Source organism: Scyliorhinus torazame, chromosome 6, assembly GCF_047496885.1.
Source record: "Scyliorhinus torazame isolate Kashiwa2021f chromosome 6, sScyTor2.1, whole genome shotgun sequence".
Lineage (NCBI taxonomy): Eukaryota > Metazoa > Chordata > Chondrichthyes > Carcharhiniformes > Scyliorhinidae > Scyliorhinus > Scyliorhinus torazame.
Genome location: NC_092712.1, coordinates 245,929,939 through 245,942,393, shown reverse-complemented (window position 1 = coordinate 245,942,393; position 12,455 = coordinate 245,929,939). Strand labels below are relative to the sequence as shown.

Genomic DNA, 12,455 nt, shown 5'->3' with positions numbered 1-12,455 from the left:
TACTTGTGCCTTGTCGATGAAGGACAGGCTTTGGGGAGTCAGGAGATGAGGTACCCCTGACTAAATTCCCAGCCACAGTAATTACATCAAGGATCTCATTAAATTTCTGGTCAACGGTTTCCCCAGAATATTGATATTAAGGGATTCAGTGATGGTAATGCAGATAAATGTCATGGGGAAATAGTTTTCTTTTGTTGGGAGATCATCATTGCTGGCATATGTGTGGAGCGAATGTTACTTGCCAATAACCAGCCCAGCCTGAATGTTGCATATGGACTTGGACTGTTTCAGTATGTGGGATGGCTTTAAACACCTATTATAAACCTAGTAGAGACAGATTTAGCTGCACTGCCCAAATCCATCAAAAACCTAAGTTAACTAGTCAACCATAACTCAGTTTTTGGCTTCCTGATGTTATTCCATGCTCCATGTTTAATTGTCTCCTGATTGAGTGATTGATTTGATTAATTGTCACGTGTACCAAGGTACAGTGAAAAGTATTGTTCCGCATAGAGTCCAGACAGATCATAGATTACATAGAACATACAGTGCAGAAGGAGGCCATTCGGCCCATCGAGTCTGCACCGACCCACATTAATCCCTCACTTCCACCTTATCCCCGCAACCCAATAACCCCTCCCAACCCTTATGGACACTACGGGTAATTTAGCATGGCCAATCCACCTAACCTGCACGTCTTTGGACTGTGGGAGGAAACCGGAGCACCCGGAGGAAACCCACGCGGACACGGGGAGAACGTGCAAACTCCGCACAGACAGTGACCCAGCGGGGAATTGAACCTGGGACCCTGGCGCTGTGAAGCCACAGTGCTAATCACTTGTGCTACCGTGCTGCCCTGATCGTACCATACATGCCGAAACATAGGACATACATAAATATACAAAGTAAATACATAGGAACAGGCATTGGGTGAAAAAGATTTGAGATAATGTTACTGTTCGAATTAAATTTAAAAAGTTTAGTACGGTTACAAGAGGTGCAGGAAGAGGACCTGGCATGGATAGAGGATTGGCTGACTGGCAGAAGGCAGAGAGTGGGGATAAAGGAATCTTTTTCAGGATGGCAGCCGGTGACTAGTGGTGTGCCTCAGGGGTCTGTGCTGGGACCACAACTTTTTACAATATACATTAATGATCTAGAAGAAGATACTGTTGCTAGGTTTGCAGATGATACAAAGATCTGTAGAGGGACAGGTAGGATGGAGGAAGCAAGGGGGCTGCAGAAGGACTAGGAGAGTGGGCAATGAAGTGGCAAATGAAATACAATGTGGAAAAGTGTGAAGTTATGTACTTTGAAAGGAGGAATTTAGGCATCAACTATTTTCTAAATGGGGAAATGCTTCGGAAAGCAGAAGCACAAAGGGACTTGGGAGTCCTTGTTCACGATTCTCTTAAGGTTAATGTACAGGTTCTCACGGCAGTTAAGAAGGCAAATGCAATGTTAGCATTCATGTCAAGAGGGCTAGAATACAAGACCAAGGATGTACTTCTGAGGCTGTATAAGGCTCTGGTCAGACCCCATTTGGAGTATTGTGAGCAGTTCTGGTCCCCGTATCTACGGAAGGATGTGCTGGCCTTAGAAAGGGTCCAGAGGAGGTTCACAAGAATGATCCATGGAATGAAAAACTTGTCGTATGAGGAAAGTTTTGGGACTCTGGGTCTGTACTCGTTGGAGTTTAGAAGGATGAGAGGGGATCTTTTTGAAACTTACAAGATACTGCGAGGCCTGGATAGAGTGGACATGGAGAAGATGTTTCCACTTGTAGGAAAAACTAGAACCAGAGGACACTATCTCAGACTAAAGGGACGATCCTTTAAAACAGAGATGAGGAGGAATTTCTTCGGCCAGAGGGTGGTGAATCTGTGGAACTCTTTGCCGCAGAAGGCTGTGGAGGCCAATTCACTGAGTGGCTTTAAGACAGAGATAGATAGGTTCTTGATTAATAAGGGGATCAGGGGTTATGGGGAGAAGGCAGGAGAATGGGGATGAGAAAATATCAGCCATGATTGAATGGCGGAGCAGACTCGATGGGCCAAGAGGCCTAATTCTGCTCCTATGTCTTATGGTGGACCTGTGTGAGAGAGCTTGCTCGCAGAGAGCCACCACGCTCTAGCGCCATCTTGAGTATCTCCCAAATTATTACTTGTAAAAGTTTCCCCAGCACTGATTGGCATGCAATTGTCAGATTTATCCTTCTGCCCTTGTGTTTTGCCACTGCTCCTACAACCAAGGGAATTGGAAAATTGTGACTAGCACATCAGCAATTCCTATCTTCACATCACTCAGCAACCAGGATGCATACCCTCTGAAATGGGTGATCTTTCTCGTCTTCCTTGTAATTTATTTTTCACATGTATTTTTAAATCACATCCAGCATTCGATCTACCTTTTTATTTACCTTGACTTTGCAAAGTCCTCTTCCTTGGTAACACTGATGCAACATACACAATTAGTACTGTAGAGCCTTTTGTCTCTGCAAATTGGGTTAGCATTTTAGCCCCTAACTGCTTCTCTTTTACTTCGACACACTACAGAAAACCTTTGGATCTCTTTAACTACGTTTTACACAATGTCTATTTGCCTCTCTAACCCTTTTCACTCATCCTTTGCATTTTTTAATGTTCGGCTAGGCTCTCCCTTGTATTAACCATGCGGACATTGGTCATATTTTACTGCTTCACCTTTTTTCGGGTTTCTGCTCCATTTCTCCCTTGAAAAGTGTAACCAGACAGCAGAAGTATCTTCTCTTTAAAGATCACCATTACATCTTTGCTTGTCAATCTTAGAGTCTAATTTACTGGACTGTTGATACTACCCCTTGGCTGCATAACAACCCGAGATTTCCAGTCCAGGCTGCATACAGATTGGCCTGGAAGTTACCTTTCAATTGGGTAGCACTGCTGTCTCACAGCGCCAGGGACCGGGGTTCAATTCCAGCCTTGCATGACAAGTCTCTGTGGAGTTTGTGCCTTCTCCCCATGTCTGCATGGGTTTCTTCCCTGTACAGAAGCCGGATTACAACTTCAAATGTGACAAACATCTTTGTCACATGCATAAGAAACTTACAAGTGCTAAACTGCATGAATGATCTTACTTATGAGCTGGGAGAGACTTCAGGCACTCCCATTTTTTTGTGTCCCATACACAGATGATTCCATCTTCTGCTCCACTGAGCAAGTGTGTAGTTCCATAGAATTCAAGGCAGGTTACTGTCCCTTCAGAAAAGATAGGCCTAGATTAGATCAGCATTGAGGAACATTGATAAAACCAAGCACAAATCAATTATCACAAATATTATCAACATCCATTATTGGTCACTTATCTCCAACAGATGTGAAAGCGCTTTGTTAGCCTATCATTCAAGCAAGGGAGTAAACGGTGCACTGCCTGATATTTCCAAACTGTATACATGCTGTCCCACACAATCTAAGTTCTCTTTTGTCATGACGCATTGGTGGTTGTTCGTATAAGAACAAGGAACTAAGAATTTTACAGCACACCTGCTCGCAGTTTTCTGGGCAGTCCAGTACTTTTCATACATTACCGGACTGAACCCCATCACCATTTTGACCGAGCACACCCCCACCCAACTTTTACTAGACGGACGACTTAAAGACGGTACCGTCAGCCAAATCCACGCTGCTAGGTGGACCCTTCTCTTACAAGGACGGGACATCACAGTCAAACGGACCAAAACACACACATACTTAGCAGACAATCTACAGTACCCCAGAACCCCCCATGAGTGTGAAATCATCTCGCCCCACCATAATACAGGCCCCTTTATAGCTAAAACACCTCCCAGAAAATTAGCTACTCCATCTCAGAGCCCCCCTCACCCGGACACGTGTGACCCCATTAGGATCTATGTGGATGGATCTTCCACAGTATTGGACGGGCAACGCATAACTGGTTGTGGGATTTATGTTGACGACGCGCCCTCGAGGAGATAGCATTAAAACTCCCCGGACACTTAGGCGCACAGGCAGCAGAGCTTGCGGCCATCGCCTACATTGTAGAGCACCCAGATTCCTTCCCCAGCCCAGCAGACACATTCAGACAGCCTATATGTCTGCAGCAGCCTCACAGAATTTCTGCCCCTGTGGGAAACAAGAGGATTTGTTTCCGCGGATGGGAAACCCTTCCCCTCAGCCCCATGACTCCGCCATATTCTACAAAAAGCCCAGAACAGGACTTTTGGCATTATAAAAGTCCGCAGCCACCATCGTTCCTCCCCCCCATGAAATGTAAAAGCCGACGCACTGGCTAAGGCAGGATCCAGGCATGGGTACTTTTGGAAACCCCCCGAAAGCACGCCAGTGAGTGCGCCAGTGAGTGCAGTTCAGGTCACGCAGACTAGGATCGAAGATCTAGTAGAGGCCCAGAAGCAGGATAGCGCTCTCACCGAGATCGTGAAAGGGAAGTTTCCAGCCTCCTACGAGAGGTTCAGAAGTACGCTGACCACACATGACGGTGTGGTGTTAAATGAAACCCTTTATGTAGTTCCTGAGCAGGATAGGAACCAATTAATCTGTTTATTCCATGATGGTCATGGGCACCAGGGAATCGATCCCACTACAGCCCACCTCAAACAGCTTTGTTGGTGGCCAAATCTCAAGGAAGATGTATCCCATTACATTGAGAATTGCCTCATCTGCGCACAGAACAACCCAGATAGATATGCCAAAAAGGCACAACTCAGCCACACCCGACCGGTTAACGGCCCCTGGACTAACCTCCAGATCGATGTTATAGGTACATTGCCCCCTTGCAGGAATGGCTATAAATATGTTCTGGTGGTCATAGACACTTTTACAAAGTGGGTGGAAGCATTCCCAGCCCGCACCAACACCGCGAAAACCACAGCCAAGATCCTAACCCATCACATCTTCACAGGATGGGGACTCCCCCGCAGTATTGAATCGGACCAAGGTTCTCACTTTACGGGACGGGTCATGCAGAACGTCCTCACGATATTTGGCATAACCCAAAAATTTCACATTGCGTACCACCCACAGTAGAGTGGTATAGTGGAGCGCATGAATCGGACCCTAAAAACTACCCTCAGAAAAATGGTCCAGCAGGACACCACCACTTGGGATTCAGTCCTCCCCTTTGCGCGGATGTTTCTGCGTAACACTGTTTCCACCTCCACAGGTTATACCCCACACACCCTCATGACCGGACGCCCCATGAAAGGGACAGAGTACTTGTTAGGTTTAGACCTGACCAGCCCTGAAGTTACGGCCCTCACCCACGAGAAAGCCGCTGAGCAATTACTTGCGAATGTAAAAACGGCTCAGTTAGCAGCCGCAGTCAAATTGGGCACCAAAAAGAAACAGAGCAAGGCCTGTTTTGATAAGGCAGTGCATGCAACGGAGTATGATATCGGACAACAAGTGATGTTGTCAGTGTATAACCCCAGCACATTCCTGTCTCCGAAATACTCGGGTCCGTACTCCATTACGGATAAAATAAGCCCATCGGTATATAAAATCAAATACCCAAATGGTAAGACTGCGTGGTTTCACATAAACCAGTTAAAGGCTTATGGAGCACAGTCAAACCACGCCCACCACGTCATGCTTGACGCAGCAGACCACACCCCGCCCACAGCCAACGTAACCAGACCAACCCCCACCACGTCCAGCCCAGACACGGACTCCACCCCCAAAATCTACACTCCGCCCCGGAACGCCCAGACTGCAGCAGCAGAGACAGCGACTGTGACGAAAGCCACAGCACGCCTCCCTACTATCTCCATACAACCGGACCCACACCCAGCGACTCCGATTTCGACTCCAGTGATCCCTTCATGATCACTTTTCTAAACAAATCCCACCACCGAACCACACGGACGACCCTGACTTTGTCCCCACGCAACTCGACGAAACTCATTGGCACCGCGACAACTCCTGCAGACTCGTCCGCAACGACGAAAGCAACCCCAACTCACACCACACAGCCCTCTCAGCATTAATTCACTCGTGTTTGGCACCCAGGAGAAGGGGACGACCTCGAGTCGGACCCCCAATCCGCCAACCCCTTTGCGACCCTGTTTGCAACCCGCCCTGCCTGGGGACCCCCCCCATTGGTCAAACACGCTCGGGTAGAGGAGATACGGCATTGGTAGCCGTCCTACCCGGGGACTCCATCCAAATCTTACCCGTCGCGGCCCATACACACCTCATTTGACATTTTCATTTCAAAAAGTTTTATTTATTTTTGGCGACCTTTAGGTTGCTGCCATATGCTATTTACATCCTGGAACATTGGGATGGTAAATCAGCACTGGTCCCTCATTGGGAAGTGTGCCGTGTCCTAAAATTTGTTTTGAAAAAAAAAAAAAATGAGGGAGTCACACAGTGACCAATTATAAAGGGTATAATTGGCCCCAAAAAGGACAGACACACTAACACACCGGATATTAAACCAAGGTAGTTACAGATACTATGCTTGTTTTCACAGAACTCCAGAGGCTCCAGGACCGGAGAAAACAGAGAACACAAAGAAAGAAAAAGAAAGAGGACAGTCATGAGGACTTCTTTCATAGTGATCAAAATCTTTTTCTTGGACATTTGGTTACATGGGAACGCGGACCCCATTACTCCAAACCCCCCTGCCGTTAATGTTTCACTGCCCCGCAGTACCCAAAGCCCAGTCACCAGCGACACTGCATCTTCTTGGTGTACCCGATTCATAACCTGGTACTCCCTGTCTTACGTAATTGAAGCACTGTTAGCATTGGCGATACTCTGCTGTGTAGTGCAGACTATGCGCCTCCGCAAATGGAGAAGGAGAGCGTACCGCGCTCGAACCCTGGTATATCGTATCCGATTCCCTATATTCGGTTATGACCAGCCCCCGACCCCCGCGACCTATAACACGATAATAAAGAACATGCACTTGCGTTTTTCTGTAAATAAAAGATGTACAAAACTTTCCATAAACAAAAAATGTCTGATCCTGAGCTTGACTGCCAAGCCAGGAAACAGTATATTGAATGTTATGATTGTTGTTGTATGTTTTAGGAAGATAGGATAATGCAATGTTTGGTGAGTGTAGTGTATTTAGATAAAATTAGAGGTTCCAAGTTTTTTATTTTGTAGATGCATGCCCCTGCCTGACATAGCGCCCTTAGAATTGTTTCGGTAACGTTTTTTGGTGCATAGCTAGGGTCAGAGTAGTGGCCATGTAGGAGGTGACCCCCCCCGGTCAGGGAATGGAAAGGACAAAATTTATGTGATCCTTCACGCTTCGCGTTAGGATCACAAGGAGGGAATGTAGCCACCTAAAATGGCTGATTCCCGATTAATTTGGCCAAAACCCGATGTAAAATGGCTAACCGAAAAGGCTGATGGGAAAAGCAGCCAACAGGGCACAAACGGACAGCTGCAGACAGAACAGCGTATTCGGCTCTGGGGAAGTCGACCCAGGTCGATACCTGCAACCATTAGCAGCACATCAACCCAGACATCTGCAGTTTAATCGGCTATCCCCGGGAACAATTGCAACAAATTAGCAATTGAATGCCGATCCAGACCTCTCGGCGCCAGCAGTGGCCGAGACAAAGAAAGGTGAACGACCATCCCCCGATCAAGGAATCGCCCCATTATTGGAGCATATCGAACCCAGTGATTGGGACCAAGTCCAATCACTTGGGACCAGGGTCAAGGTCCGCCCCGAGAGGCGGGAAGCCCCTGGGAACTATAAGAGTAAGGGGCCAAGTTCAGATTGACCCTTCTCTCCCTTCTTCTCCTGCTCGCAACCTTCGCAAGAACCATCGACCAGAAACCGTAAGTTTGACTCCAGCCATCGCTACCCGATAGAGACTCCTAGCCATCGACCTGTATCAGCCTTTGAATCCCGCAGGCCAGACCCAATTCGATAAGCCATTTGTTTCCCTGACCTGGTGGGCCTTTCCCAAAAGTTAAGTATTGGCCAGTAGTGGTAGGTAGTAGTCTAGAAAGTAGGATTATTGTACAAGTATTTATTGCTGTATATAATAAATGACCGTTGATTTTACTCTTACTAAGCGGTGTGCTGTCTTATTAATCATAACTAGAGCTTGAACTACGTGGCGGTATCAGAAAGATACCCGGCGACTCGTGAGCAAAGGTGACAGAATTAGAGCTAATAAAACTAAGGCTAATAAGAGCAACACTCTGTCAATGCAAGGCCAGCCATTGAACTACGTAGCCCATTGTTTTTTTTTCCCCCTTCACTAATTGGAATCCCCATTTTAAGGGCATTTTCTTGCCAACTTAATAACATGATCTTATCCCTCTCATGTTGACAATATTGTCTCCATAATCTAATTAACTCTTTAGCTTTCATACTTTGGCTCTCTTTCTTTTTTATTATTATTATTTTTTTCCTGTTTATAACCAATGGCAATTTTTGCTACTTGGCAAAATTATTGAAAAGGTTTTAAGTGTTCTTTTAAAACTTAAAATGTTTGAAAATTCAAATTGAATTACTGCAACCTTCAAGCTTAGCTCTGATCTCAACTCAGAACTAAATTTACGATTTGCTTAACACAAACTTGTATAACTTTTACAACTTAATTAATTCTTTATCTTAACAATTTTTCTTTTGACAAGTTTTTCTTACATTCACAAAAATGTTGGCTGCTATCAATGAGGGAGCAGTTAGCTGCGGTGATTTATACCGGAGCAAAGTCAACTGTCATCTCCAGGTTTACACTTTTTAAAAATGGTGTCAGTGTGTTTCTTTAAGTTTCTATTAATTCACAAATTAAATGAGATAAACATAATTTCAAGTAATTCAAACTTAAGATTCTGGCAATTTCAATCAATTGCTCACTAAAATAATTAACTTTTATCAAAGAGGTGAAGAAACCCACTGGTTTCCTTTAATTAATTCAAAACATAATTTTGCTGGCGTTTCACTCGAAAGAAAGGTATCCAATTACACCACAAGCAGCCTGTTATCTCAAGCTGCTGTTAACCCTTTGAGAGACTTCTGCTTTAACCAACATGCAGCATCCAGTTTGTTTTAAAATTTATCGTTTCTCGCCACTACAGGCCAAGGATACAATTTTAGCTTAATCAACTATCGATTTAAAACACTCATACATGGAATTAAACATCTTTTTTTTGATGTCACATTAATCCCAAAACCCAACCCAAACCCGAATCACACATGGGATTAAACCATCATTTTTAGATGTCACATCAATCCCAAAACCTAACGCAAAACCGAATCATATTATGAAATCCCATCAGTCAAATTTCTAATCCCCAGACTGACCTTTGATTTCGTCGAGACGATCTTTCCGTACCAACCGCGAGTGACCAGACTAATCAGACCATAAGAAGAGGGGAGAAATCAATGCGCGGTCATTTTCCAGCTATACATTGTGGGCCCTTTTCCACTCTCCTTTGTCCAAAATCAGTCTAATTCTGATTTCGCGGTTGGTCAGAACCGTCTTGAGAAATCCCGGGTTTCCTGCACCAAATGACAAAATACAAATTTCTTTACCCGTCAGTCTGGCCTCAATAAAATTTGAGATGGATTTGCAGGCATAGCATTAGTTATTTTTATTTGACTTGCAAGTCTGACTCATTTCACACAGACACACGAACACAGAACCAGTCTCCTGAACCCCTGGGAAACGAATGAGGAAGGAGACAAAGGGATCTCTGCAAATACATTCAAATGGCATCAGGTTTCACATACACGATTCCCATAGGTCATCCTATACCCCTCCTGACCTCGCCATACATTCTGATTGGCTCACTTCTCATCCCTTTCCCTGGCCTCCTATTACCCAGCATCCTTTTCTCCTCCTCCACTGGACATCCCATCTCCCCTCCTTTGCCATGCGTTCTGAAATCCTTTGTCTGTGAACTCACTAGAATTAGACCGGCCTATATCTACGTTACAGTAACTAATATCTTTAAAGTAACTATTTTATATCACATTTGTCAGACATGGTAAATGGTTTCTGGTCAGTACCACTAGCTAAGGATGTAGAACCATGGTTTGCTTTTACCGTTAATCAACAACAGTACACATGGACTAAGCTACCGCAAGATTCTCACAATAGCCCAATTGTTTACCACATGGCTCTACAGAATCATCTGACAACTGCTTGATCTGCCTTCCACCATTATCCAGTATGCAGATGACGTTCTGATAGCCTCCATTAATAAAGCCTCCATCAATAAAGATGATCACGAAAAAGACATTTAACTTTTGGTTTCATTGGTCAGAACATTGAATACAGGAGTTGGGACGTCTTGTTGAAGTTGTACAAGACATTGGTATGGCCACACTTGGAATACTGTGTGCAGTTCTGGTCACCCTATTAGAACATAGAACATAGAACAATACAGCGCAGTACAGGCCCTTCGGCCCCCCACGATGTTGCACCGAAACAAAAGCCATCTAACCTACACTATGCCATTATCATCCATATGTTTATCCAATAAACTTTTAAATGTCCTCAATGTTGGCGAGTTCACTACTGTAGCAGGTAGGGCATTCCACGGCCTCACTACTCTTTGCGTAAAGAACCTACCTCTGACCTCTGTCCTATATCTATTACCCCTCAGTTTAAAGCTATGTCCCCTCATGCCAGCCATTTCCATCCGCGGGAGAAGGCTCTCACTGTCCACCCTATCCAACCCCCTGATCATTTTGTATGCCTCTATTAAGTCTCCTCTTAACCTTCTTCTCTCCAACGAAAACAACCTCAAGTCCATCAGCCTTTCCTCATAAGATTTCCCCTCCATACCAGGCAACATCCTGGTAAATCTCCTCTGCACCCGCTCCAAAGCCTCCACGTCCTTCCTATAATGCGGTGACCAGAACTGTACGCAATACTCCAAATGCGGCCGTACCAGAGTTCTGTACAGCTGCAACATGACCTCCTGACTCCGGAACTCAATCCCTCTACCAATAAAGGCAAACACTCCATAGGCCTTCTTCACAACCCTATCAACCTGGGTGGCAACTTTCAGGGATCTATGTACACGGACACCTAGATCCCTCTGCTCATCTACACTTTCAAGAACTTTACCATTAGCCAAATATTCCGCATTCCTGTTATTCCTTCCAAAGTGAATCACCTCACACTTCTCTACATTAAACTCCATTTGCCACCTCTCAGCCCAGCTCTGCAGCTTATCTATATCCCTCTGTAACCTGCTACATCCTTCCTCACTGTCGACAACACCACCGACTTTAGTATCGTCTGCAAATTTACTCACCCACCCTTCTGCGCCTTCCTCCAGGTCATTGATAAAAATGACAAACAGCAACGGTCCCAGAACAGATCCTTGTGGTACTCCACTTGTGACTGAGCTCCATTCTGAACATTTCCCATCAACCACCACCCTCTGTCTTCTTTCAGCTAGCCAATTTCTGATCCACATCTCTAAATCACCCTCAATCCCCAGCCTCCGTATTTTCTGCAATAGCCTACCGTGGGGAACCTTATCAAACGCTTTGCTGAAATCCATATACACCACATCAACTGCTCTACCCTCGTCTACCTGTTCAGTCACCTTCTCAAAAAACTCGATAAGGTTTGTGAGGCATGACCTACCCTTCACAAAGCCATGCTGACTATCCCTGATTATATTATTCCTATCTAGATGATTATAAATCTTGTCTCTTATAATCCCCTCCAAGACTTTACCCACTACAGACGTGAGGCTCACCGGTCTATAGTTGCCGAGGTTGTCTCTGCTCCCCTTTTTGAACAAAGGGACCACATTTGCTATCCTCCAGTCCTCTGGCACTATTCCTGTAGCCAATGATGACATAAAAATCAAAGCCAAAGGTCCAGCAATCTCTTCCCTGGCCTCCCAGAGAATCCTAGGATAAATCCCATCAGGTCCCGGGGACTTATCTATTTTAAGCCTGTCCAGAATTGCCAACACCTCTTCCCTACGTACCTCAATGCCATCTAATCTATTAGCCTGGGGCTCAGCATTCTCCTCCACAACATTATCTTTTTCCTGAGTGAATACTGACGAAAAATATTCATTTAGTATCTCACCTATCTCTTCAGACTCCACACACAACTTCCCATCCCTGTCCTTGACTGGTCCTACTCTTTCCATCGTCATTCGCTTATTCCTGACATACCTATAGAAAGCTTTTGGATTTTCCTTGATCCTTCCTGCCAAATACTTCTCATGTCCCCTCCTTGCTCGTCTTAGCTCTCTCTTTAGATCCTTCCTCGCTACCTTGTAACTATCCATCGCTCCAACCGAAACTTCACACCTCATCTTCACATAGGCCTCCTTCTTCCTCTTAACAAGAGATTCCACTTCTTTGGTAAACCACGGTTCCCTCGCTCGGCGCCTTCCTCCCTGCCTGACCGGTACATACTTATCAAGAACATGCAGTAGCTGATCCTTGAACAAGCTCCACTTATCCAGTGTGCCCAACACTTGCAG

At 45.3% G+C, this 12,455-nt stretch overlaps 1 protein-coding gene across 1 annotated transcript in view; it reads right to left on the bottom strand.

The window, feature by feature from the left end:
* The window catches only part of pak1ip1 (PAK1 interacting protein 1), a 149,005-nt gene that overhangs the window by 105,338 nt on the left and 31,212 nt on the right, over positions 1 to 12,455 (bottom strand). Inside the window, exon 3 of the mRNA XM_072509556.1 lies at positions 3,116 to 3,236. Coding sequence (XP_072365657.1) covers positions 3,116 to 3,236 — 121 coding nt within the window. The remainder of the gene's footprint in view (positions 1 to 3,115; positions 3,237 to 12,455) is intronic.